Genomic DNA, 25,136 nt, shown 5'->3' with positions numbered 1-25,136 from the left:
GCTCTACGCCTAGCAAAAATACCTGTGTAAGGGGTCATTTCACCCACATCTCACACTTTGATATTCCACAATTCATCAAACAAAGTAAGACCGATTATCTTGTCTGTTAGTAAAATGGCAGAAATAAGGACGCTAATAATAATAATAATAATAATAATAAAATGGTAACAGCGCTGACTGGATTGACCACACTATCCTGTTTACTGTGCCGGCCGGGGTGGCCGAGCGGTTCTGGGTGCTACAGTCTGGGACTTAATATCTGAGGTCATCAGTCCCCTAGAACTTAGAACTACTTAAACCTAACTAACCTAAGGACATCACACGCATCCATGCCCGAGGCAGGATTCGAACCTGCGGCCGTAGTGGTCGCGTGTTTCGAGACTGTAGCGCCTAGAACCGTTCGGCCACAACGGCCGGCTTATGTCGAAAAATGATGTTCTTGCAAGTTTCCTATTTGATTACAATAAAATTTTATAACTACTATGCGGATAATAATTGACCTACCCTAGTATGATCCACCCCAATAACAACTATTACTTAATTTAGTGAGTATCAGCCACAAGGAATTGGACATCGTCTTAATCTGTTGAGCTGAATCGCTCTTCTTATTGCGTACACACTGAAAATTTTAATAGTTCGTGACAAAAATAAATACATAGAAAAGTGTATTTGGTAAGTAATAACCAGCTTCAGTTCACTGAGAAGCTACTTCAGATCTACAAACATTCTTTTGACTGTCTTTATTTTTGTCAAGATCTGTTATATTTGTCAGTGTGTACACAGAACAAGAGCGATTCAGCTCAACTGATTATGACGGTGTGTCACGCCTGGTGACTAATGCACACTGAATTAAGCAATGCGTCATAAGCTGTAAGTTTACATATCAAATCTATTTTGCTATTATTCACCTCTTATACGAAAATTTTCTGTGTTTCAGATATGAAGGTGGTTCGCCAATGAGCTGAAACTAGTTATTAATAGAGGAATTTTTGCCGTTTTGACCTAGGACTATTATCCACACATTTTATTTGAAATCTATTTGTAAATGTGTGGCTGTATGGTACTTCTTTGCCAAATGGCAAATAAAACCACTCTCCAAAGCTTGACGGTGCCGCAGTTCAACACACAGTGGCGTCTCCGTTGCTACCTACGCCTAATCTAGTACCTGGAATGAATTTAATACCCATTCGCTTCTAACACCATCAAATAGAATTTGACTCAAGAGGGCGCACTGGCACGCACGTTTAGTGACGTTTGTCGACGGGAAGAAAGATCACATTTTAATATAACACCGGCGACGAGGTCGTCAGACACGACTCATCAGCTCGGATCGGGGAAAGACCGAAAGTAAATCGGCGTGCGCTACTCAAGCGACCTTCCAGCTTGGGGAACACGAACGACACCTAAATCTGGACGGCCAGATTGGAAGTTGAACTGCTGTCCTCCCGAATGGAATTCTAATGTATTAGCACTGCGCCATTTCGTTAACTGTGGTTGTGTCTATAGTCCGATAAAGTAAAATTGTAGCAGCCATGATCCCTAAGATTAGATTGAACACGAAGTGCTTTATTTGTCAAAATTTACGTTGGTGGTAGCGGTATTCCTTTGACTTATTTTAACACGTAAACCGACTTACTCATCTAGTTACAAGCCGTAACCAGCTTGAAGCTGATCTGATCCACTATAAACTGCTCGTTTCTCACATACAAATAGCATATTCGAAAGTTTTAACTAGCGACTAGGACCGACCGGGGATTTCCCGACACTACCCAAGCACGAAATAACAAGTCTGCTGAACAGGACAAATCACAGACTACCACTGCTGCACCTAGACGCACATCTTGAGTCGACATCCTGGCGAAACCGAGAAAGGGAGCGAAATGGTTTGAACACTGGACTAGCATTCGGGAGGAAGGCGGTTCAAATTACCGTCCGGCCCTCGAATTTAATAAATTTTCCAGTGATTTCTTTAAATTGCTCAACGCAATGGTTGGGCGGTTTCTTTGAAAGGACACGGCCGATTCCCCTCCCCAATTTCTTCACTAACCGAGCTCTTGCTCCTTTCCTAATACTCTCGTCGTCGACGGGACGTTTGCGATGTTTTATGTTCTGCTGAAGACAGCTGCTCAATGCATGCTCGCTCTCTCTCTCTCTCTCTCATTTTCTTTTTTACCGGCGCTGTGCATTTCAATATGTGTTCAAGGGATTAGGGCTACAGGTGTACATTTCTGCCTCTGTCAGTGCACGAAATTTAATGTGAATGTACAGTTACGGGAGAATACTGAAGATCAGAAGCCGGCCGAAGTGGCGGTGCGGTTAAAGGCGCTGCAGTCTGGAACCGCAAGACAGCTACGGTCGCAGGTTCGAATCCTGCCTCGGGCATGGATGTTTGTGATGTCCTTAGGTTAGTTAGGTTTAACTGGTTCTAAGTTCTAGGGGACTAATGACCTTAGCAGTTGAGTCCCATAGTGCTCAGAGCCATTTGAACCATTTTGAAGATCAGATGGAAAGACTGAGTTTTGAATCAAGACTTCCTGCGACAAGTCAACGAAAAAAAAATATTGCTAGCACACTGAGGATTCCGTTCAAACGTAATTGTGTGTATATATACTGTGTATTTTTAGTTCATGCATCCTGGGAATCAATGATCTCGACTACTTTTGCCTGTTATCGATATCGAAAGTGGCAAGATAAGGGTTCCGGGAATTCCAAAACCGTTTCAGAATCTCTACAGTTCATCAGACTAGAACGGACATAAAAAAAAAAGCGTCAGGGGACTTCAATTTATATACGTAGAGAGAGAAGATTTAACAAAACATTTTTTATTAGTTACTGAAACTTGACTACAATATACATTTTATGTTTGCATGCATTAATGTCAGCCTATTATGCTTCGACGGGGGTAGCCGCGCGTACCGTGGTAAGGCGCACTAGACTGCGCGGCTATCCCGCGCAACGACGGCTGATGAGTGGAATGTATGTTCAAATGGCAAAAGATACTTTTTATGTGATATAATTGCAATCTACTTTACTTGTACTGTGAAACCTTGCTTCTTGCTGAGTTTAATGATTCTAAGTCAAAGGGAAGCACCCTACAGGTTTTGGTGAGTGAGTTTTCGAGTATCAAAATATGTGACTAAGGGCGTATCTTTTGATCGCATTGGCTTATAAGTTCACATTTTTTTAAGACTCCAACGGACCATAAACCTTGGTATGTGACATTTGAACTTGATACGCCAAATTGTTTCGGAGAAAAAGGGTCTTAACAAACGAAAGGCAGATGAATAAAACTGACATTATTGTATGATATAATTACTACTTAGCAATTTTCGGTTTCTTTCTTTAATAGTACTACGAATCCTTGCTTCTTGCCAAATTTCATGATTCTAGGTCAACGTGTTACATATAATGTCAGTATTTTTGACTGAAGGGATTCAGAGGCTTAAAGCGTTTACACCGCGAAGGGATCCTCGACGTTAGTACTCGTGTATAACAAATTTGAACATGGTTCTTCTAACCGTTCCTGTGAAGAAGGGTTGTTAATAGTCGGAAAGACAGATAACAATGCGATCCTATAAGGATTCCGTTTTTACAATCTGAGGCACGGAACCCTAAAAACAACCACAAAGAACATAATGAACTGAAGATAAGGAATGGTTGGGCACTTATTTCGAGATGACTAGTGCTGATAACTATTGGTGAAGTGATGATGGAAGGAAAGAATAAAAGATGCCTAGATACGAGCATATGCGTCCGCTAGGCCAGGGGGAGAGCGCAAGAGGGGGTACTTACCCCCTTCTGGAATCTGTGGTAGCTTCTTTATTAATTTCAAAATTCTCACGTATTTCTAGAAATGTTTGTCTCTGACTCTGCTAATACTCATGCAAGCGGTAACACAGTGGTTTTAGTAAACACTACATCGGTTTGTTGTCAAGTTACCCGCAGCAAAAGTTTCGGCGATGTTTTGCAATGTTGGGGTGCGAATCTCAACAGAACATTGCCGAAATAGTGTACCCGATACTTCCTCCGTCGGTTCCTCGTACAGCCCTTAATCAGTTACAGGAAGGGATAGTTCCAACAGTATGAACATGGCCGCAGTTCAACTGCCACACACCCGTCGCCGTACCCACCAGAACATCCTTTTTGCTTTCGCACCTCTTTAATCTCAACAAGTTTGCATTTCGCCCATCAAGACTTGCTAAGCCTCCATTCAGTTTTACACGCTAAAGCGAGTGTAGTGTAGTATAAAGAACACAGTCATGCTATACTGTAAATGTATTCTCTGCGATCAAAAACACACACAAAAAAATACAAATTTCTGCCCTCGACGAGACGAAACAATGGTGAAATATCAACGTTGAAAAGGTGTTTGGACCTTCTTAAACTTCATGGTTCTTAATCTATAAGGGGTGCAATCCTGCGCGGCATCCACTTACAGAGTTATGTAGTCCAGATGTGTCGACACAATTACGTGCCAAGCCAAGGAGACGAAGAGTATTGCCCTGAGTCCTTCTCAACAATGAACAATTCGATGTTTTTTCCGAAGACTTCATGCGTATTCATATTAACAATATGGAAATAGTAATTCGGTTATAGAAATGAAATATGCTTACCTTCAAGATACAGCAGTAAGTACCCTAAAAAATAAAGAACGGATAATGATAAAACGTTTAAGACACAATAAACTTTATGAACTTCCTCTTGAATTTAATTCTTGGAGAACGATACGTTCTCAAACTTTAACCTTAAACTTGAATGACTTCGTCAGTCAAATGGGAAAAAAACTACAAGTATCGACTGATTTTCAATACAACCACCACAGCGATTGAGACATTTGATAACGATGTATCATCTTCCTTATTGTCTCTGCAACAAATAATCCGCCGCCTTTTTGCCGAGCCATGTCGATATGGCACCAGCAGTTTTCCAGTTCTGAGAACGCGCCAGAAGACATCATGCAACCGAAAACCGCGCCACATGACATCGTGCAGCCGAAATCAACAATCAACGCGGCTACATATCGTAAAGACATTACGGAGGTTGCTTCAATCTTTCGGGACAAACGGAGGTAAGCTGCAGTCAGGGGTCGTCGTCCTATACATCGCATCATCGCTCGATCACATGCTGCTGTGCCATCTAAAACAGCTACTTCGGCGGTTCAATTCTCCATACAATGTAGATTCTGAAGTAGCGGAACCGAACGATACAGAAAGTGAGATTTGATCTGCGATGTCCGAGTAGTACTCGCAGTTTTGATTATCACCGCGAAAAAATAAAGTTTCGTAATTAATCGTTTGTTTGTTAGTAGATACGTGTCTGCTATCCTGGTACAGACTGAAATCCCGTCGTTACACTACAGTACCGCAGCTAATGAAATGAAATGTCGTGTGGCTAAGGCCCCCCGTCGGGTAGACCGTTCGCCTGGTGCAGGTCTTTCGATTTGACGCCACTTCGGCGACCTGCGCGTCGATGGGGATGAAATGATGATGATTAGGACAACACAACACCCAGTCCCTGAGCGGAGAAAATCTCCGACCCAGCCGGGAATCGAACCCGGGACCTTAGGATTTACATTCCGTCACGCTGACCACTCAATAAGGCCCACTGATAAAGGGACCTATCGAGCCATAATTTGTTTTCTGCACTTGAAGGGAACCAACGCTGCAACAATCCATGCTGAGTTGGAGGGAGTGTATGGCAACAATGCATCATCATATGACAATGGTTGTTAGGTGGCGCAGATGCTTCCAGTGCGGTCAAACAAATGTAGGGATGGGTTATCGGAAGATAAACGTCCTCATTCGATATAAACGACTGCAGCCATAGTAAATATCGCTGTTACCTATTAATCGTGTGAAACATTGATATTTAGATATAACAGTCCAAAAATTAACTTTTAAAATTCTAATTATAATTTATGATTGCACGTGTTATTTATTAAAGCTATGAGGAATAGTTTTTTTATAAATTCGATATCGTGTTTACAAGTAAAGTGGATTTGCTAGCTCAGTTAAATATAGCCTCTGGAAAACAGCTGTTTCAGTTTCTGATTTAGTCAGCACAATTGCTATTTCTCTTCGTTTAAACATTAGAGGAAGAACAGTTTCACGCTCATTCTGATATTTCTGATTCCGATGTATCAATATTTGTATACATCGCGGCCCGATATCCCAACCCCGCGAACAAGTGAGAATTACAAAGAGTGAAGCGGTAGTCTCTCTCTCTCTCTCTCTCTCTCTCTCTCTCTCTCTCTCAAGAATCGGGAATCGCAACAGAAGTGGAAGTCGTGGTGCTCCAAGTCTGGCGTGTCGCAATAGCGGCTACAATACAAAAAGCAAAAATCAGTCACGGATCACTTTTCAGCATCTTGCACATTTTGAACATGACAAAGGTCGCTGCCCGCTGGGTTCCACGACTGCTCAGACCCATATTGCATCCCGCCGAGCCGAGGTATCAGCAGAAATGTTACAGCTGTAGCTTCTTTAGCAGCCTGGTCACCATGAACGAGTTCTTGATATATCACCATGACTCCGTGATAAAGGAGCAAAGCAAGCAGTCGAAACATGTGGCTTCACCTTCACCAAAAGACGCGACGACTCAGCCACTTGTGATGTGTGATACTGTGTTGTTTTTGGGGCTACTATTTAACAAGATTATGATCGTAAGGGCCAGATCGTCTCCTGACGAAGATACGGGAGACTATCGCGACGAAGCGTTGTGGGAATCAGCCAAAGGGGGCGTTTCAGCTCCCTGTCAACGCCGCTGCTCATTTTGCTGAGGACTCAGTCACACATGCTGCTTCTATGGACAGTCAAATTTTGCCTCAGCCCTCACATTCCCCTAACTTGATACCCAGTGACTTCTTCCTCTTTCCTCGGCTGAAGAAACCGTTGAGTGGTAGACATTCTCAGTATGGCGACGAGGTGATTTTCGATCTGGTACGCTCGGTAACACTCAAAATGCAGACTTCTACAATGAAGGTCTCCGCCAACTCAACCATCGTTTAGTGAAATGTGTCGCACTGAAGAATGAATATGCAGAGAAAGACTAACACTATCACAAAGTTTTTTGGACACAGTTTGATTTTTCCGAGGTGATAATTAAAACTTTGCAACTACCCCTCGTAATGATGGTGCGGCATGTGTCATTATTCGGCGCAAAAATAATAATCCTGAATTATTTTGTTTCTGTGGTCTTCGTTGCACTTAAAGTGTGCCAACAGACAGATCTGTGGCGCAGCGGGAGGTTTAGATTAGTTTGGAAGGAGTAAATTTCTAAAATCTGCTATCCTTGTTATGGAGTGTTTTTTACACATATCTTCTGGCGAGTGGTACACAGGTAAAAGCAGGTGGGTAGTACACAGTCCAGTCATATTATAGCGACCAGAGCCTACGTTCGACGTCAACGCGCAATAACCACTCTCAAACGGAAGGTGGCAACACTAGCAGTGAATAGTACATAAAGCGTGTCGGGAGCACGTGAAAACTTGTCGTAACCGGAAATGGAGCAAAGTATCTGACGTCGAAAAAGGCATGAACATTGGCCTTCGGGCCAAGGGTGGATGCATTTCCGACATGACTAAATTCGTAAACTGTTCGCGTGCCGTTGCGGTTAAAATATACCATGCATCGTAAAATGACACCATCCAAAACTGGCGTTGAGGCAACTGTGATGCACCACGGGCCATAGATGACACGGATGAACAACTGCGGAGATGTGTATGGGGGAACAGAAGTGCAATTGTAGAGCAACTGGCCGCCCAGATGAACCACTACCAACAGCGTCTCCTGAACGACCGTTCCACGAACGTTGCTGCGCATGAGCCTCCTCATCCAGCGCCTGGTTTATGCAGCCATAGTGATTTTCTCATCGGTGACGAAGGCTGGGATTTTCACACCAATACCGCAACTGGACGTCCACTAAATGACGTTAGGGGGCCTTTTCTGATTAATCATGTTTTATGTTCCGTCGCACAGATGGTCATTAGCCGGCCGCTGTGACCGAGCGGTTCTAGGCGCTTCAGTCCGGAACCACGAGGCTGCTACGGTCGCAGGTTCGAATCCTGCCTCGGGCATGTATGTGTGTGATGTCCTTAGGTTAGTTAGGTTTACGTAGTTCTTAGTCTAGGGGACTGATGACCTCAGATGTTAAGTCCCGTAGTGCTTGGAGCCATTTGAACCATTTCAACAGATGGTCATTGATGTGTATGGCGTGAAACGTCTGAAAGCGGACATCCTGCAAGAAGGATCCATCCAGGCCGGAGGAGGTAGCATTGTGATCTCGGGAGTGTTCTTGGCATTCCGTGAGTGATCTGGTCACTCTGCAACGCACTATGGATCAACAGAAGCACGCACCTATCTTTGGGAACTATGTCCACCTCTACATGCAGTTTTTTTTTTTTTCTCTGCGCAATGGCATCTGCCAGCAGGGCAATGTAACGTGTTACACAGCTTACATTCCCCTGGCCCTCAAGCTCCCCGGATTTAGCCCAATCGAGGCTCTGCGGGACCACCTCGATCGGGTTATTCGCGCCACAGATCCTCAACCGCGAGGTCTGCCGCAGCTGGAGTGGGAATGGCTCCGTCTCGCAGCGGTACACGCTGCAAAATGTGGTTATTTAGACTTTTGACAGGTGTGATTGGACGGTTTATTACTAGATTCAGCATTTCCATATTTCACACCAAGTTAGTTTTAATGTTTTCCCCCTGAAACGCAGAAGTGACTGGGCGGACGACATGACGTTACCTCCTATGAGGAACTGGAAGACAACGGAAGTGGCAGTCCGCCAGACGCGTGAACTGTCAGTGCTGTGGCTGAAACGTATAGATGTTCAAAGGCTAATAACTTAGTTCGTGCTGCAGAAATTGTTTGGCAGAATATTTAGCAACGACTGTAGCACCGAACCCAAGGGAAGCTGCGATCTTAAAGTTAATGCAAACTATGATATATTCTCGCTATCTCACACATTACTACAATAGAAATGTATCGTTTGTGGTTTTATGGTTATACGTAAGTATCAAGTTAATCTACTTTCTACGTGACATTTGGGGCCTACGTTAAAGATATTCAGAACGCTGCGGGTGCAATTACAACTTGCAGTGATCAGGCTGTGAGAATGATGCATGGTACTGATCAGACTTGATAAATTTGCATGTGATTATAAAACAGTTCGTACGGTAGTACTGTAATACAGTAGACAGAAAAAAATTGTTACGTTTGCTGACCATTTTCTTTAAGAAAAGAAGATACCACAGAACGGAGGTACTGGCAGAATTGAAGCTATGAATGCGAGTTATGACTGGACAATACATTCGGTAATAAAGTTCCCCACGAAAAGCGATAGTTAGTGTGTTCTCTTTCCAGTACGGCGAACTGTTTAAGCTGCCAAAAACAAGTAGCTCAATGTCAAGATGAAACAGGAACTTACAGGAATCTACAAGAGTTACACGAAATATCTTTGCGGACACACACAACGATATTGTAGAATACAGAAGACTTTAAAGAAAGGTAATGTATGTATCAATAACGTGGGACACACTACAGACCACTCGGAAATGCCATGAAGAATTTAAATGAAAGGCAATGCCGAGTCATAGCTGGCGACTACAAGTGATACTGTATGGAATCGCTAAAGCGGTAATTACACAATGTAAAAAAAAAAAAAAAATACTGTGCCGTACCGCAAACCAACACAACGCGTGACGACTGATGGGCTGGTTGAATGGTGATGGTTGATTCGCCATAATGTGTTTCATAGTGGTGACGAAGATGTTAGGTAAAGGTAGATAACTCAGTGCTCAACAGTACGTAATGCTTTGCAGAAGAGAGCTGGAAATTGGTAAAAATATATTTATGACTGCTTGTGTCTTCGGTACATGCAGAGCAGTGCGTCGATGTTGACGAAGATGTAGCCGGCCGTGTTGGTCGAGTAGTTCTAGGTGCTTCAGGCCGGAACCGCGCTGCTGCTACGGTCGCAGGTTCGAATCCTGCCTCGGGCATGGATGTGTGTGATGGCCTTAGGTTAGTTAGGTTCAAGTACTTCTAAGTCTAGGGGACTGATGACCTCGGATGTTAAGTCCCATAGTGCTCAGAGCCATTTGAACCATTTTGACGAAGATGTAAAACGTCGATGATCCGGTAGGAAAAAAGTGACAAGTAGATATTTTATGTATAAACTGAACATTCAGAACTGGGTGGTAACTCCCAAATCTCTCGCCCTAATGAAATCTACTGTTCCCTAACAATGGTAACACTTCTAAAAAGGGCAACAACCCGATTCACGCTGAAATACCTGTTTATGTGAGGTTTGATTAACATTAAGATCAACCTCAACATCTCACTTGTATTTTCTCTTCAATCGATTGCCTTTTGGGACGGATCTTCATAAGTAAGGTAAATTTATATTGTTACACGGAGTAACAATGTAACGGTTGAAACAAATTTTGAACGAGATGATTCAGGTATACATCTGTCGACAGCTGTCAGAATTGATCGTTGTAGCAGCTGCTGCGGAACACGCAACACAAGAAAGAGTTTAGTGATGTTAATGAATACGTAGTTCCATTTGAAGGGTAGAAAGTATGAACGTAGGGTAGATCAAAAGTGAGTTCGATGAAATTCATGGTGGCTGCATGGAGAATGCTGAGCGAGGGAGAAACATCCACTACCCATGCAATTTAGACGGAACTGTTCATACTTCATAAGTTATCACTACTTAATAAAAACTTTCGACTTTTATGAGGATTAAATGTACATCTAATGGAAACAGCTTTGGACTGACTTGGAAGTGTGTGGTGTAACACATATTTCAAGCGAATACACAACAGCCAACGGCACTCTGTAGTTGTCAAGTAAAAAACAAATAAACTTTGGAAAACCAAACTTGGGACTGCTACGCAGTTCAGAAATTCCCACGAAATACGTAGCTACGTGTCGTAACTTCGTCTGTGCTTACAGTGCTTCTCATGATGGAATTTGCTCCAGTTTCAACCACGTGTTATAAAAACCTATTTCAAAATCGTGCATATCTCGGCACTCTGACAGCATGTTCCAAAAAGCGGAGCGTAAATACGGGATTTTTTTTCCCGGCGATAATACCTCGCTTTCTATTGGCGATTGAAAGGTAGGGTGAAGTGTTTTGGGTAGCTCTTGGGATCGTCCTATTGTAACTGTCCTAGAATACAGGGTCAATTTTTGAATGATGCACATTTCCTCCAAATTAGGCAAATGGAGCCCATCGGTTGGCTCTTTTTGCGTTAGATGCGACTTATGGAACTACTATTTAGTTCATGGAGGATTCCTAAGAAAACCGAAAAAAAGCACTTTTTACCATTTTTTTGCCGTCAACAGTGGTAATCTAAATAGCTAACAGCAACAAACTGCTCACATTTTGACAGGATATTCTATAGGCATTGTGCTATAAGTGCCATTCTTCCGTAAAAAAAACAAAACCTTCATCAGTTATTTTCAAAAAACTTTTTTTGGGTACCACAACCGAGCATCGGATTCCACGATGGTCAATATGCATAGCAAAAGGCTGTAATTTTTACAATACATTCCTAAGACCCCAATCTCTACCTTGCAAATTTTCGTGATATATTTATCCGTTGCCGCGAAAGACAGAGGTTCAAAAGTTACCATAGCTGTGCACGTAAAATCCGGTCCGAGTTAAAAAACGTAGTTTATAATGTGACGCAGAACGGAGAAATATGCTGAAAAGTGTCTACCTTTTACAAAGCATCTTCCGTGGTTGTTGGTGTTTCTTTGCATAATCTGCTCCTTCCCTTCTTGCTAGCAGTGGTTGCTGTCGACAGGCTTCATTTCACATCTGCCCTTGCCAGTTTCTGGCATTCTGCATTATTCTGCACTGCCACAGTAAACACAGCAAACCACGGAAGATGGTTTGTAAATAAAAGCGAAACGCGTCTGATGTAATTCTTTTTAATTAAATTGCAGTCAGCTCAAGACGGATAACCTACAGTAACAGATATCAAAATTTTATTAATCTGTTTCATATGAGTAACATGTCCTGCTGTGGCAAGTAAAAGCAGAGCACCAGCGGAGCAAGAAAAGGCGAATATGCTCTTTTTTTTTAACTAAAAGACTGACTGGAAAGTGGGATATCAAGCTGCCTCATTCTATCTTCCTCAGCACATTCAAAAATTTCCCACACTTTTTGGCATGTGAACACATTCGCGCTCTTTTACGCTGAGAAAAAAGGAGACAGTAGCAGTGGGAATGGGGAGGAAAAGTAATAAATAACAGAATATAGTAGACAGACCTTGTGTTATAGAAAGAGCGAAGGACACACTGGCAGTGTGAGAGAAAGAAAGGACCACAGTGACAGTGAAACATCGTTGACAGTAACAGAACCGTGCTAGTAAAAGAGTGAAGGAGACAGTTCTGGTGGGACAGTAATACGTGAAAGGAGAACTTGGAAGTGGGTGAGAGACAGTGACAATGAGGAAGAGAGAGGAAGAGGAAGAGAGAGAGAGAGAGAGAGAGAGAGAGAAGCAGCAGCTGGAAGGATTGAACGAGATGGTAGCAGTAACAGAAAGCAAGAGGGAGACAGTGACAGTGGTAGTGATGGTGGTACAACAGAACGATGAAGGCTGTGGCCTAGAGACAGGCACAGTGAAAGAGAAATACATAGAGGTAATGACAATGAGTTGGACGATAGGCGTATGAGACTGGGTAACTGGGAGTGTATGGGTATGACAATGAGCGACTTCAGCGACTGGATTGTAGGTGCGCGCGAGCTACAGTTGGCATATGGGAGTGATGGGTGAGTTGCATAATAAAACGAGAGCGAATATTTTGGCATGCCAAATTTTTTGGGAAAATTTTTAAATTGCTGAGGAAGGTAGAATGAAGCAGCTGGTACCCCACTTTTCAGTCTTAGTCTTTTAAACAGGGGCATATTCGCCTTCTTGTGGTTTCCATGGGTGCATTTTTCCGCTTGTACGTGATTTTGCGGTTGTGTCACCTTCGTGTCAGCCGCCAAAACCAACGGCTGGAGTTCTATCTCCGACAGGTCGTAGATTTTTCTGATGTTAACGCATGGTAACTTTTGCGCCTAAGAATTTATTCGAATGTGAAAGAAAGAAATAAATAAACTGCACCTTGATTTAGATCTTACGTTCCACAGTTAAGTCATGAATGACTAGCTAGTACACAGCTCTAATACCTGCCAATAGATCCAGCAAACTGCATTGCAAAATTCAAAATAACATTTAAGCTAACGACTTTTTCCGTTAAATGTCATTGATTTAGAAGGAAAGAAAATAATTACTTGTGGCGAGGCGACAACTAATGTAACTATTAAACTATTTTCAACGATCACAGCCCTTGGAACGGTTACAGTCCAAGTTTTTATTTGTTTTATATCGTATGCATATAATTACTTGTGTAATGTACCTCCCTTCCTCTTACAATTAGTGTTGTGTTGAATACTCCGACGATGAATAAATAAATAAGTCTCTTCAGAGAGGCTGGTATTTGTTGAGAGTCTGCAAGAGAAAACTCATGTGATTAAGCATATAATATGAATTTTCCATCCCTCTTCGGCCTTATCAATTTCCGATATTATCTTAAGATGCGGAATATTTGATTAATTTACATATTTTTTGTGGAGGGGGACGAAGTTAACGAGAGCGAGGAAGCTGAGTGTTAAACCACTACGCTGGCGATCAGATCCCTTTTTCCAGTAATCTCGCGCTTATCTGATAGTGTTTAGGAATACGAACGGACATCTGATTCGCAGGGACCACGAACAGAGTTGTCAAAGGTAAACGCTGATTTCAACTGAGGCTCTTTCTTATGTTCGATTACACCATAAATTTTTGCAGCAGGCGGCAAAATACGCATTACATTATCTTGCTTTTATTGTTTTTTACTTGCATCTGGCGGCGTTGATAGAAACAAAGTTTTAAAAAGGAAGAAAAATAATTTGTACAAATGCAATGGCAAATGTGTAATGGGGGTGGGGTTAGCTTTAATTTTACTGAGGAAAGAGAATTATAAAAGGGCGCCGGCTAATCTAATCAAAAGTAGTATCACTAAAAGCCATCGTGTCGTACTTTGGCTACTCCTTTTCACATTTCGTACAACTACAGGCTAGAAAGCTGAATCTCCAAACTAGATACTGAATCAGAGAAGGGAGTGAATGTCAAGCAATTAATATCTAGTTAGTAATTAATGCAATGCTGGCTTTGTTCAATAGCGACTACTGATATTTCACTATTCATAGAAGTGACATACTTTATTTTGAGCGATTTAAGCAAAGAAAAGTGTACACAGTACAAGTATCAATCGCTTAACTATATTGTCAGGCCTAGTATGGCTACTACAAGTGATTTATGTTTTCTCTTTCGAACTTTCAAGTGCTTACCGACTTAATAAGAACGCTTCAGTAACAACTGCGATGGTGATGTGTGAGTGAAGTTTTCACTTCTTCAGCAAACATTCTGGGTTCAAGTTTTACATTCTTTTCATAATTGAAATGTAAGTCAAGAATTGGCTTCGTAGACCCGTGTGCTTGCATGCTAGTTTTCATCACAATTTTATGATGTTTATGTATTGCAGATACATGACAACAGTAGTGACACAATAAATTCAAAGCAATTATCGCAACCCTGAGTTTTCTGTGTGAAATGGAAAGCAGTATTGCAGTGTCATGGTGAATGTCAGCATTAATATCTTAAATAGGAAGTTAGTTTCCCGATTTAAATTTCAAAATATAACTACACCGAATCAGTATCAAAGATGCCTTTGACAACAAGAAACCGACAAGTTATATGTTCTATGGAGTGACAAAGGTTGCTGCTACTCCACACCGATAGATCAAATGACAGTTCAACTTACACTTCCAAAATCCGGTCTCCTTTCCGTATACCAGCCTTTTCCGCTGCCCCTCCATCCAGTACAGCGCTGACGTGCTGAAGAGGTGCGTACAGTTCGCCATTTATACTCCGTAACTGGCCGCCTTCACTGACCTGTCCTCTAACATTAAAACCGAATCCTGTTTCTGTTTTATAGATCGTAACAACACGGGGTCCAGTGGGTAGATTTCTAACTTGATCATTCTGAGGACTTGAATCAGATTCACTGTCAGCCATATTTACAGGCTCCGGCACTTTCACAGCCTTCTAGGCAACATTCCGAACGCTGCAGTACTGTGGCAGCTAGTAAATAAAGGAGTCAAAGATCTTCAAAGGATAAGAAGTAACGCTTCGTGGTTTGTTTGTGTTTTGTCCAAAGTTTATTGGAAGATGTTATGTTGTTTGAAACGTTAAAGTTATGTCTAAAATGTAACTGCATTTAATGGTGTGTATTATTGCGTCCATTTGCTTGGCGAACTATAATAACGAAACGGGGAAAACAACACTTTTGCAAGAGTGCACAACAAAGATGAGCTGGTTCCTTAGCACTAAAAATTGAGGTTTTGCTTACCCGTCGCTGTAAATACCCTAAATTTCCGTGAACATAGTTTCAGTCGACGCAGTTTCAATGTAATTTATGTGTACCATTTGACTTTCAATCTGGAGGCTAGAAAAGAAATGGGAAAAACTGAACACTCAATGCCAATAGGTGTGTTGGATGACCTGTGCAGGTACGTAGTTAATATTAGCATGTGCCATTATTGGAGCCAACATTACGCATTCCTTGAGACGCATGCTATAGGTATCTATTTACAGCCTAAGGTGTAATAGTGTGTATTGGACCGACTTGATAGCTGTTTTTCTTTTTTCATTTATTTTCAAGTGATACTACCAGACCGTAAATTAACTTCTTGTTGGGGGGTCCACCAATTAATGTGTAATCCAAAGCATTCTGATGTCTATTGGAAAAAAAAGTGTTCGCAGATGAAAACTTCCTACAATCGTAACGCTTAGGAAGACACGTGTAATAAATACACATCTACATCTACATGATTGTAAACTCCCCCCCCCCCCCCCCCCCTCCCACCGTTCGATCCTATGCTATTCGCATGTCAGATCTGTGGCTGTGTTACTGTAGTAATTAGTTTTCAGTACTATTTATTGATCATGAACACACATAAGCATTATAAAAAATAATTTTTTTTTATGTTTTATGTGTCATAGATGCTACGAGTCTTCAATATTGCCATTCTGTTATGTTGTAGCACAAATGTTATATTTACTTTTATCGAACCTCTATATCTCGATTTCGAAGCACTTCAGAATATATTGTGCTATACACAAAGTATTTTGGTATTTCCGAATTTATATTTCCTGCTTCTGTCGAAAGTAAAATTAGTAATCATACTGAATATTATTCAGGAAGTTCTAAATTTCCGTGTAGTGAACCTTCAACCAATTTGTTTCAGTGGAACAATGAAAGCTTAGTATTTTACATTTACCTCTGCATTCAGTGAGCGACTGTGTAATACTCCATACCAATATTAGTGTATTTTTGTCCAGTTTCATTTGCTAACAGAACCATTCACTTCATAATTTATTACATGTACATGATATACTCCTGATAGCAGGATTATAGGAAGGTTGTGAACTGCAGTGAATAGCCTTGCAACAGTCTTGAATAAGTAAATGGTTTTGCATAAATCACTGTTGCAGTGTAAAGAAGGCTGAATTTAGAACTGCAGAGTCTTGGAAGGGTAATTGTCATTGTTCTGTCATTGGTTATAACTTAAGATACAGCAAGTCTCCTTGTGAAACATGGCAACAAAATTATTGTGGCTGGAGGTTGCAACAGATGATATTAATGTGAGATACAAAAGAAGAAAAGTCAGGAAACAAGAATCTGCAGGGAACTACAAGAATGTAATTTTTTGTTAATCCAAAGCATCCTAGGCAAGTATCCACACAGAGTACAGTAATTTAAGTCTTCTGATAGCATGCACATACTCCTTTTGCAGTTTAAAAGGTAACTGATGAGCTGGAAGTTAAAACAAATTACGAATTGCAATGAGTGGATAAATTATGCCTGACAGAGTGTTGTCTAAAGACTTGTTGTGATGTTCAAGTTGCATTAATAAATCCTAACACATTTCAAGGTTACATGTCTATCAAAAATAATGAAAAAACTACACTGATGCAGCTGGTGTAAAATTGTTTCATATTTTACTTTAATCTGTCATCTTCTGTTTACCCAAACTCCACATTGAACAAAGACAATATGCTGCTTCTCTCTATAATGAAAATGAAATTACAAATGAGTTTTGCTGCTCTTGGAGAGTTTTTTATAACTGTCATGGACAACAATTCCTGCTAGTTTTTTTCTGTATCACTTGTATGGAAAAGCTAAGGAGTGGATATTTTGGCCTCAGAAATATACAGTACACACCACTATACCAAATTCATTTACAAAACATTTTGAAAATTGTGCTTATGTGTAATAGACTGCAGTGAAATGAAGTATGAAAGACCCACAGCTGTACATAAACACATCTTAGTGTTCTGTCTCTACAAGTTCCTGTCACACCCTATCTGAAAAATGGGATTTTGTGCATGCCACTTATTAACATTACATGTATAGGCTAACATTCTCATATTACACAATTATGGTACACATATTTCCACAACTGACTTTGATTTTAATCACCTAATGTTGCTGATTAACATTAGTTTCTCTTAAACGTTTGCCAGACACTTCCTCTCCCAATATTTCAAATTCAAAAACATCGTTAGGCTACTGTTTTTTAAGATCTATGCCTGCCTTGATGATGGAAGGGTTGTAGCCTCTCCCCGATGTTATTCAATCTGTATATTGAGCAAGCAGTCAAGGAAACAAAAGAAAATTAGGAGTAGGTATTAAAATCCATGGAGAAGAATAGAAACTTTGAGGTTCGCCAATGACATTGTAATTCTGTCAGAGACAGCAAAGGACTTAGAAGAGCAATTAAATGGAATGAATAATGTCTTGAAAGGAGGATATAAAATGAACATCAACAAAAGCAAAACGAGGATAATGGAATGTAGTCGAATTAAGTTGGGTGATGCTGAGGGAATTAGATTAAGAAATGAGACTCTTATAGTAGTAAAGGAATTTTGCTATTTGGGTAGCAAAATAACTGATGATGGTCGAAGTAGAGAGGATATAAAATGTAGACTGGCAATGGCAAGGAAAGTGTTTCTGAAGAAAAGAAATTTGTTAACATAGAGTATAGATTTAAGTGACAGGAAGTTGTTTCTGAAAGTATTTGTATGGAGTGTAGCCATGTATGGAAGTGAGACATGGGCGATAAATAGTTTGGACAAGAAGAGAATAGAAGCTTTCGAAATGTGGTGCTACAGAAGAATGCTGAAGATTATATGGGTAGATCACATAACTAATGAGGAGGTACTGAATAGAATTGGGGAGAAGAGAAATTTTTGGCACAACTTGACTAGAAGAAGGGATAGGTTGGTAGGACATGTTTTGAGGCATCAAGGGATCACCAATTTAGTATTGGAGAGCAGCGTAGAGGGTAAAAATTGTAGAGGGAGACCAAGAGATGAATACACTAAACAGATTCAGAAGGATGTAGGTTGCAGTAGGTACTAGGATATGAAGAAGCTTGCACAGGATAGAGTAGCATGGAGAGCTGCATCAAACCAGTCTCAGGACTGAAGTCAACAACAACATAGTGGAAGACATGAAATATGACAACTCCCATTTTCCATTCCAGAAGCCGTCATAAATAAGGCTTGTAGTATCAGCTGCCATACTCAAGACATGCACAGGAATACAGCTGACCTTTCAGTCTCTCATTCATAAAGTTTTCGCTCATGCTGCTAGAGGTGCTCAGTCACAAATGCTACATTCATATGCTCCCTCTTCTAAATGTGTCCTCAAATACCAATACCTTAAATTTATCAAATGAGACATTGTGATGACAGTGTCACCTTTCCTTCAGAAATTCCTGTTTAGGTCCACTGAACTTCTGTGTTAAGCTCCGTGCTGAACTGTTGCAGTCGTAGTTGATCTCTGAATTCAGTCTATGTTTGGTGTTATGCATACGTGATAGGGGTTCCTAAAACAGAAATAGTAGGACCTACTGGAGAAGAGATCACACTAGCATCTTGTTTGTAGTTTACAGGTTGCTTCACACTGTCCCATAATCCATATATCAAGTATAAATTGCTGTCATTTCATATCACTATTTAGCATTTTCCCAGCATACTTAAACATCATGTCAAGCTTCAGAGCAGTACCATTAATCTTATTATCATATACTATTGGGTTTGGTTCTCTTAATGTTCAGTTATCATGCATGTGACACCTTTATAGGTTCAGTATCACACGGTAATCTCTTTTAATTGAATTGCAAATAATTATGTGAACATATCAGTGTTTCAAACACACACACACAAAAGAAAAAGAGATTTTCTTACAATAATTACCTTCAGTTTTTAACTCTATTGTCAAATATTCCTGCTGACTATAGGATGAACGGTACATGTTAGATAAAACCTTTCTTTCTTACTTCATAGATACTGCAGTAAATACCATTCTTTCAATTCAGCTTTTGTTTTGCTCATGGGTCGACAGAAGCGTCCGATCCCACGCGTCTGCTTTGACCCGTGATGTAAGGGTGTTGTCGTGTGTGACGTCATGATGGCGCGGAGTTTGGTTTGTGAGTGTGGCGTGTTTGTAGACGTCATCGTGTTGTGGGTTGTTGTGCTCTCTGGTGGTATGTTCAGGGTTTTCGTTTGTGTGGTGTAATGGGCTCAGTTTGCTTTTGCTCATTATCCAGAATTGTTCGAGTGTCGGCTGTGTTTGTAGTGTAATTCATTTCAGTGAGTTAACGATTTTGTGTGAAGGTTAATTTAGTGTTGTTCACTGTACATCGTGTGGTAATTTTAGTAAAATTAATCTGTTGTTATTTATGTTCACGAATGGATATGATGGATAAAATTAACAGTGCGCAGGTCAAGGGAAGTGTTCGATCCCAATGTGTGGCTGTGTATGTTGATATTGGTATCGAGATATGTTTTTGAGCTATATAGGCCAAGGGAAGTGTCCGATTCCAGATGATATTGTGTTTAGTGGTATTTGTGATGATGGTTTTTTTCGTCGTTTTGTGTGGTTTGTATGGGGGTTGGGTGTCTAAATTTGTTTATATTTAGTTTGCCCCCACCCAAAAACACCCCATTTCTCGCGCTTGCCCATTAGTGTCATTAGGCTTTTTGTGGAAAGTGTGTGTGTTTGTTTTTCGATGTATTTTCATTCTCATAATGTGTATGTACCAACTTTATATGCGCCATATTGGAATTGTGGTTTATGGTTGTTTCCGCCATATTTGTGACGTCATGGGTCAAAGGAGACGGGCGGGATCGGACGCTTCCGTATTTCCTTGCTCATCAACTCAAGGGTGGTTACATGTAGTTTCCCATTCCATCACTTGCTAGACAGGGCTTACCCTTTTCATTTTAACATTAAAGTATACATCCATTGTCACCAGTGATCTGCCTTACAGAGTTATACCTAGGTCTGCATCTAGGCAAAAATATATTTCGTGCAGAGAGTATGCTGATGATTAAGGCAGGGTCTTTAATTATTTTCTTACATCCAGCTGCCATGATTAAGGTATCATATGATGCATTATAATCGACAGTATCATAATTTAGTTATTATTTGCTTACAGCCGGTTCATCATCAATCTGCCGAAAGAGGAGAGGGAGGAGCTTGTAAGAGTGTGCTTCCAGATTGAACTTGCATACTGGTTTTATCTAGACTTTTACTGTACGGAAGAAAAGAAAATGGAACCATGCAGTATGAAAGATTTTGCAGCACACATCTTTAATCATGTACCTTCTTTAAAACCCCACGCTGCCAACTTAGACAGTGTTCTTGACCAATGGAAGAAGTACAAAAATGAAGTACCCACATTTGGTGCAATATTGCTTAATGAGGATCTCTCACAAATGCTTCTAGTACAAGGTTATTCAACAAAATCGTCTTGGGGATTTCCTAAAGGCAAGATGAACAAAGATGAAGAACCTATGCGTTGTGCAGTTCGTGAGGTAAGTCAGAGTGTATACCAGCACAGGCTAGAAGTTTGCTAGCAACTCACTGATTTTGAAACCATTCTCTTTTATATATTTTCAGGTTTTTGAAGAGACAGGATTTGATATTAGCACAATGGTTAATGAAAATGAATATATTGAATCAACAATTAATGAACAGTATGTTCGCTTGTACATAGTGGGAGGAGTGAAAAAGGACACTGTGTTCAAACCAAGAACTCGAAAGGAAATAAAATCTGTTGAGTGGTTCCCAGTAGCTGACATTCCTTCCAAGAAAACTATGACTCCAAAAGGCAGGACGGCGGCCAATATGTTTTTTATGGTTGCTCCTTTTATCAAGTAAGTGTTTTGGGAAATTTATAAATAACTATATATATAAAACGTACCCTGTAATTATCTGATGTAAGAACTAAAGTTGTAGCTTCAGGATAGTTATTGACAATTCGATAACCAAAGGAAGTTGAACCTCAGAGAACAAAGGACAAAGTAATTTTATTAGTACAAGTGGCATTGTGGCCAAAACATGCAGAGCCATGGCATTTAGTTGCATGTCTCCCTTTATACTTGTGAATTGCTAGTCATTTCACAATACTGCACATGACAGGCAGTAGACTGGGAGGAGACAGAATTTCACTTGGCTTATCAATAATAATTTTCAAGGAGTTAAAACTTCAACACAGTAATTGTGTTGGTAGCAAAGAGATTAAATTCTGCTTGTTCAAAGATATGTGCACCTTTTCATGTCCTCAAAAGTTAGTCATATGCAATACTGGAGAAATCCTCATTTCTCCATCCTAAGAGCTTAAGGCTGAATTTATACTGCACCCAATGCAATACCAAGCCGAGCAATGATATGCTGAAATCATGTTACAGTAAGGGGGAGGGGCACTAGGTTTAACAGTGGAGCATCACACTGTTCGTTTAGTCTGCAGGCTGACCTGAGTAGTGCCATGTAATGATGCTGAAGTAATCGCAAGCAAGTTTGTGTTACGTGCGATTATTTGGAGTGGTTTCTTTCAATGGATCTGGGAATGGTCATTAATAATGTTTGTTAATGCTCCATGTTCTGGGATTATAAATACAAACACAACATCAAGCTTGGAATGAAGTAGCTAAATATTGTGGAACGGACAGTAAGTACAAAAAAGTAAAAAATGACTATAAAAACATCACAAATAAGTAACACGAAAAGTTTGATATTTTATCACATTTGAATTGTGTACACTTATGTATTACCGTTGACATAGTTTTTGAATACCTCTATGACACTTCTCGTTCTTTTTGAAGCAGTACTGTTTGCTCTGTCTTTCTGGAACATTCTGCCAGAAGCATTGTTTTTATTTATATCCTGGTCTACACAGAATTGAAGGGAGACATTAGTTCCATGTTTATCGATTACTTTGTTGTGCAGGAAGCAGAATCATTGAATGATAATGTCGCATGGTCTTCAGAAGTTCTTGTTTATCTTTCAGAGAAAAGATCACTTGCTGGCCATAATTCTGAACATGCTTTCCAGCTCTGTACTGGCTCTTGATAACCTCTTGTTAAATAGTTTTTCTTCCTCACTCAGTAAAATTCAGGAAATGCCGGCATCAAAGTTTCCAAGCATGGTGAGCTTTCGTCTTAAATTAACATTAATAGGACTTTCAGTGAAGTACTGATAGATCTTTCGGTGGGGCCAAGTTCAAAATATTATTGTACACTCCTGGAAATGGAAAAAAGAACACATTGACACCGGTGTGTCAGACCACCATACTTGCTCCGGACACTGCGAGAGGGCTGTACAAGCAATGATCACACGCACGGCACAGCGGACACACCAGGAACCGCGGTGTTGGCCGTCGAATGGCGCTAGCTGCGCAGCATTTGTGCACCGCCGCTGTCAGTGTCAGCCAGTTTGCCGTGGCATACGGAGCTCCATCGCAGTCTTTAACACTGGTAGCATGCCGCGACAGCGTGGACGAGAACCGTATGTGCAGTTGACGGACTTTGAGCGAGGGCGTATAGTGGGCATGCGGGAGGCCGGGTGGACGTACCGCCGAATTGCTCAACACGTGGGGCGTGAGGTCTCCACAGTACATCGATGTTGTCGCCAGTGGTCGGCGGAAGGTGCACGTGCCCGTCGACCTGGGACCGGACCGCAGCGACGCACGGATGCACGCCAAGACCGTAGGATCCTACGCAGTGCCGTAGGGGACCGCACCGCCACTTCCCAGCAAATTAGGGACACTGTTGCTCCTGGGGTATCGGCGAGGACCATTCGCAACCGTCTCCATGAAGCTGGGCTACGGTCCCGCACACCGTTAGGCCGTCTTCCGCTCACGCCCCAACATCGTGCAGCCCGCCTCCAGTGGTGTCGCGACAGGCGTGAATGGAGGGACAAATGGAGACGTGTCGTCTTCAGCGATGAGAGTCGCTTCTGCCTTGGTGCCAATGATGGTCGTATGCGTGTTTGGCGCCGTGCAGGTGAGCGCCACAATCAGGACTGCATACGACCGAGGCACACAGGGCCAACACCCGGCATCATGGTGTGGGGAGCGATCTCCTACACTGGCCGTACACCACTGGTGATCGTTGAGGGGACACTGAATAGTGCACGGTACATCCAAACCGTCATCGAACCCATCGTTCTACCATTCCTAGACCGGCAAGGGAACTTGCTGTTCCAACAGGACAATGCACGTCCGCATGTATCCCGTGCCACCCAACGTGCTCTAGAAGGTGTAAGTCAACTACCCTGGCCAGCAAGATCTCCGGATCTGTCCCCCATTGAGCATGTTTGGGACTGGATGAAGTGTCGTCTCACGCGGTCTGCACGTCCAGCACGAACGCTGGTCCAACTGAGGCACCAGGTGGAAATGGCATGGCAAGCCGTTCCACAGGACTACATCCAGCATCTCTACGATCGTCTCCATGGGAGAATAGCAGCCTGCATTGCTGCGAAAGGTGGATATACACTGTACTAGTGCCGACATTGTGCATGCTCTGTTGCCTGTGTTTATGTGCCTGTGGTTCTGTCAGTGTGATCATGTGATGTATCTGACCCCAGGAATGTGTCAATAAAGTTTCCCCTTCCTGGGACAATGAATTCACGGTGTTCTTATTTCAATTTCCAGGAGTGTATAAATGACATGCCCTAAATCTCCCACCATCTAATTGCTTGCCATAATCATTGTTGGTAACCATTAATCTGCAGTTTACAGCTAGTAAAATAAGGAAAAATTAATGCATGGTTGTATTATATTGTCCCATAATGAGGAGAGCACTGGACGCTAACATGCTTACCATCAATAGCCCCCACACAATTATGGAAGATTCAAATTGGCGTACATGTGTTGTGCACCTGTTGGTGTAGTAGGTGGTATAGTATAATAGCCCCCCCCCCCCCAAAACAAAAAACAAAAAAAAAATCATGAACCATGGACCTTGCCATTGGTGGGGAGGCTTGCGTGCCTCAGCAATACAGTTACCTGACTCGCAGGTGCGACCACAACAGAGGAGTATCTGTTGAGTGGCCAGACAAACGTGTGGTTCCTGAAGAGGTGCAGCAGCCTTTTCAGTAGTTGCAGGGCCAACAGTCTGGATGATTGACTGATATGGCCTTGTAACATTAACCAAAACATCATTGGTGCGATGGTACTGTGAACGGTTGAAAACAAGGGGTAATTATAGCCGTAATTTTTTCCGAGGGCATGCAGCTTTACTGCATGGTTAAATGATGATGGCATCCTCTTGGGTAAAATATTCCGGAGGTAAAATAATCCCCCATTTGGATCTCCGGGCGGGGACTACACAGGAGGACGTCATTGAAAGGAGAAAAAAAACTGGCCTTCTACGGATTGGAGTGTGGAAAGTCAGATCCCTTAATTGGGCAGGTAGGGTAGAAAATTTATAAAGGGAAGTGGATAGGTTAATGTTAGATATAGTGGGAATTAGTGAAGTTTGCTGGCAGGAGAAACAAGACTTCTGGTCAGGTGAAGAAAGGATTATAATACAAAATCAAATAGAAGTAATGCAGGAGTAGGTTTAATAATGAATAAAAAAAATATGGACGCAGGTAAAGCTACTGCAACCAGCATAGTGAACACATTATTGTAGCCTAGATAGACATGAAGCCCACGCCTACCACAGTAGTAAAAGTTTATA

The 25,136-nt window shown here is 41.5% G+C and overlaps 2 protein-coding genes across 2 annotated transcripts in view; one reads left to right on the top strand and one right to left on the bottom strand.

The window, feature by feature from the left end:
• The window catches only part of LOC126094545 (sorting nexin-27), a 309,715-nt gene extending 294,525 nt beyond the window's left edge, over nt 1–15,190 (bottom strand). Inside the window, exon 1 of the mRNA XM_049908976.1 lies at nt 14,863–15,190. Within this exon, the coding sequence (XP_049764933.1) occupies nt 14,863–15,116 (254 nt within the window). The 5' untranslated portion in view covers nt 15,117–15,190. The remainder of the gene's footprint in view (nt 1–14,862) is intronic.
• A 52-nt stretch (nt 15,191–15,242) lies between these two features.
• Nucleotides 15,243–25,136, top strand: part of LOC126095011 (m7GpppN-mRNA hydrolase) — a 57,125-nt gene continuing 47,231 nt past the window's right edge. Inside the window, exons 1-3 of the mRNA XM_049909669.1 lie at nt 15,243–15,610; nt 20,609–20,987; nt 21,073–21,329. Of these exons, the coding sequence (XP_049765626.1) occupies nt 15,558–15,610; nt 20,609–20,987; nt 21,073–21,329 (689 nt within the window). The 5' untranslated portion in view covers nt 15,243–15,557. The remainder of the gene's footprint in view (nt 15,611–20,608; nt 20,988–21,072; nt 21,330–25,136) is intronic.

This window comes from Schistocerca cancellata, chromosome 8 (assembly GCF_023864275.1).
Source record: "Schistocerca cancellata isolate TAMUIC-IGC-003103 chromosome 8, iqSchCanc2.1, whole genome shotgun sequence".
NCBI lineage: Eukaryota > Metazoa > Arthropoda > Insecta > Orthoptera > Acrididae > Schistocerca > Schistocerca cancellata.
This window is presented reverse-complemented; position numbering and strand designations above follow the sequence as displayed.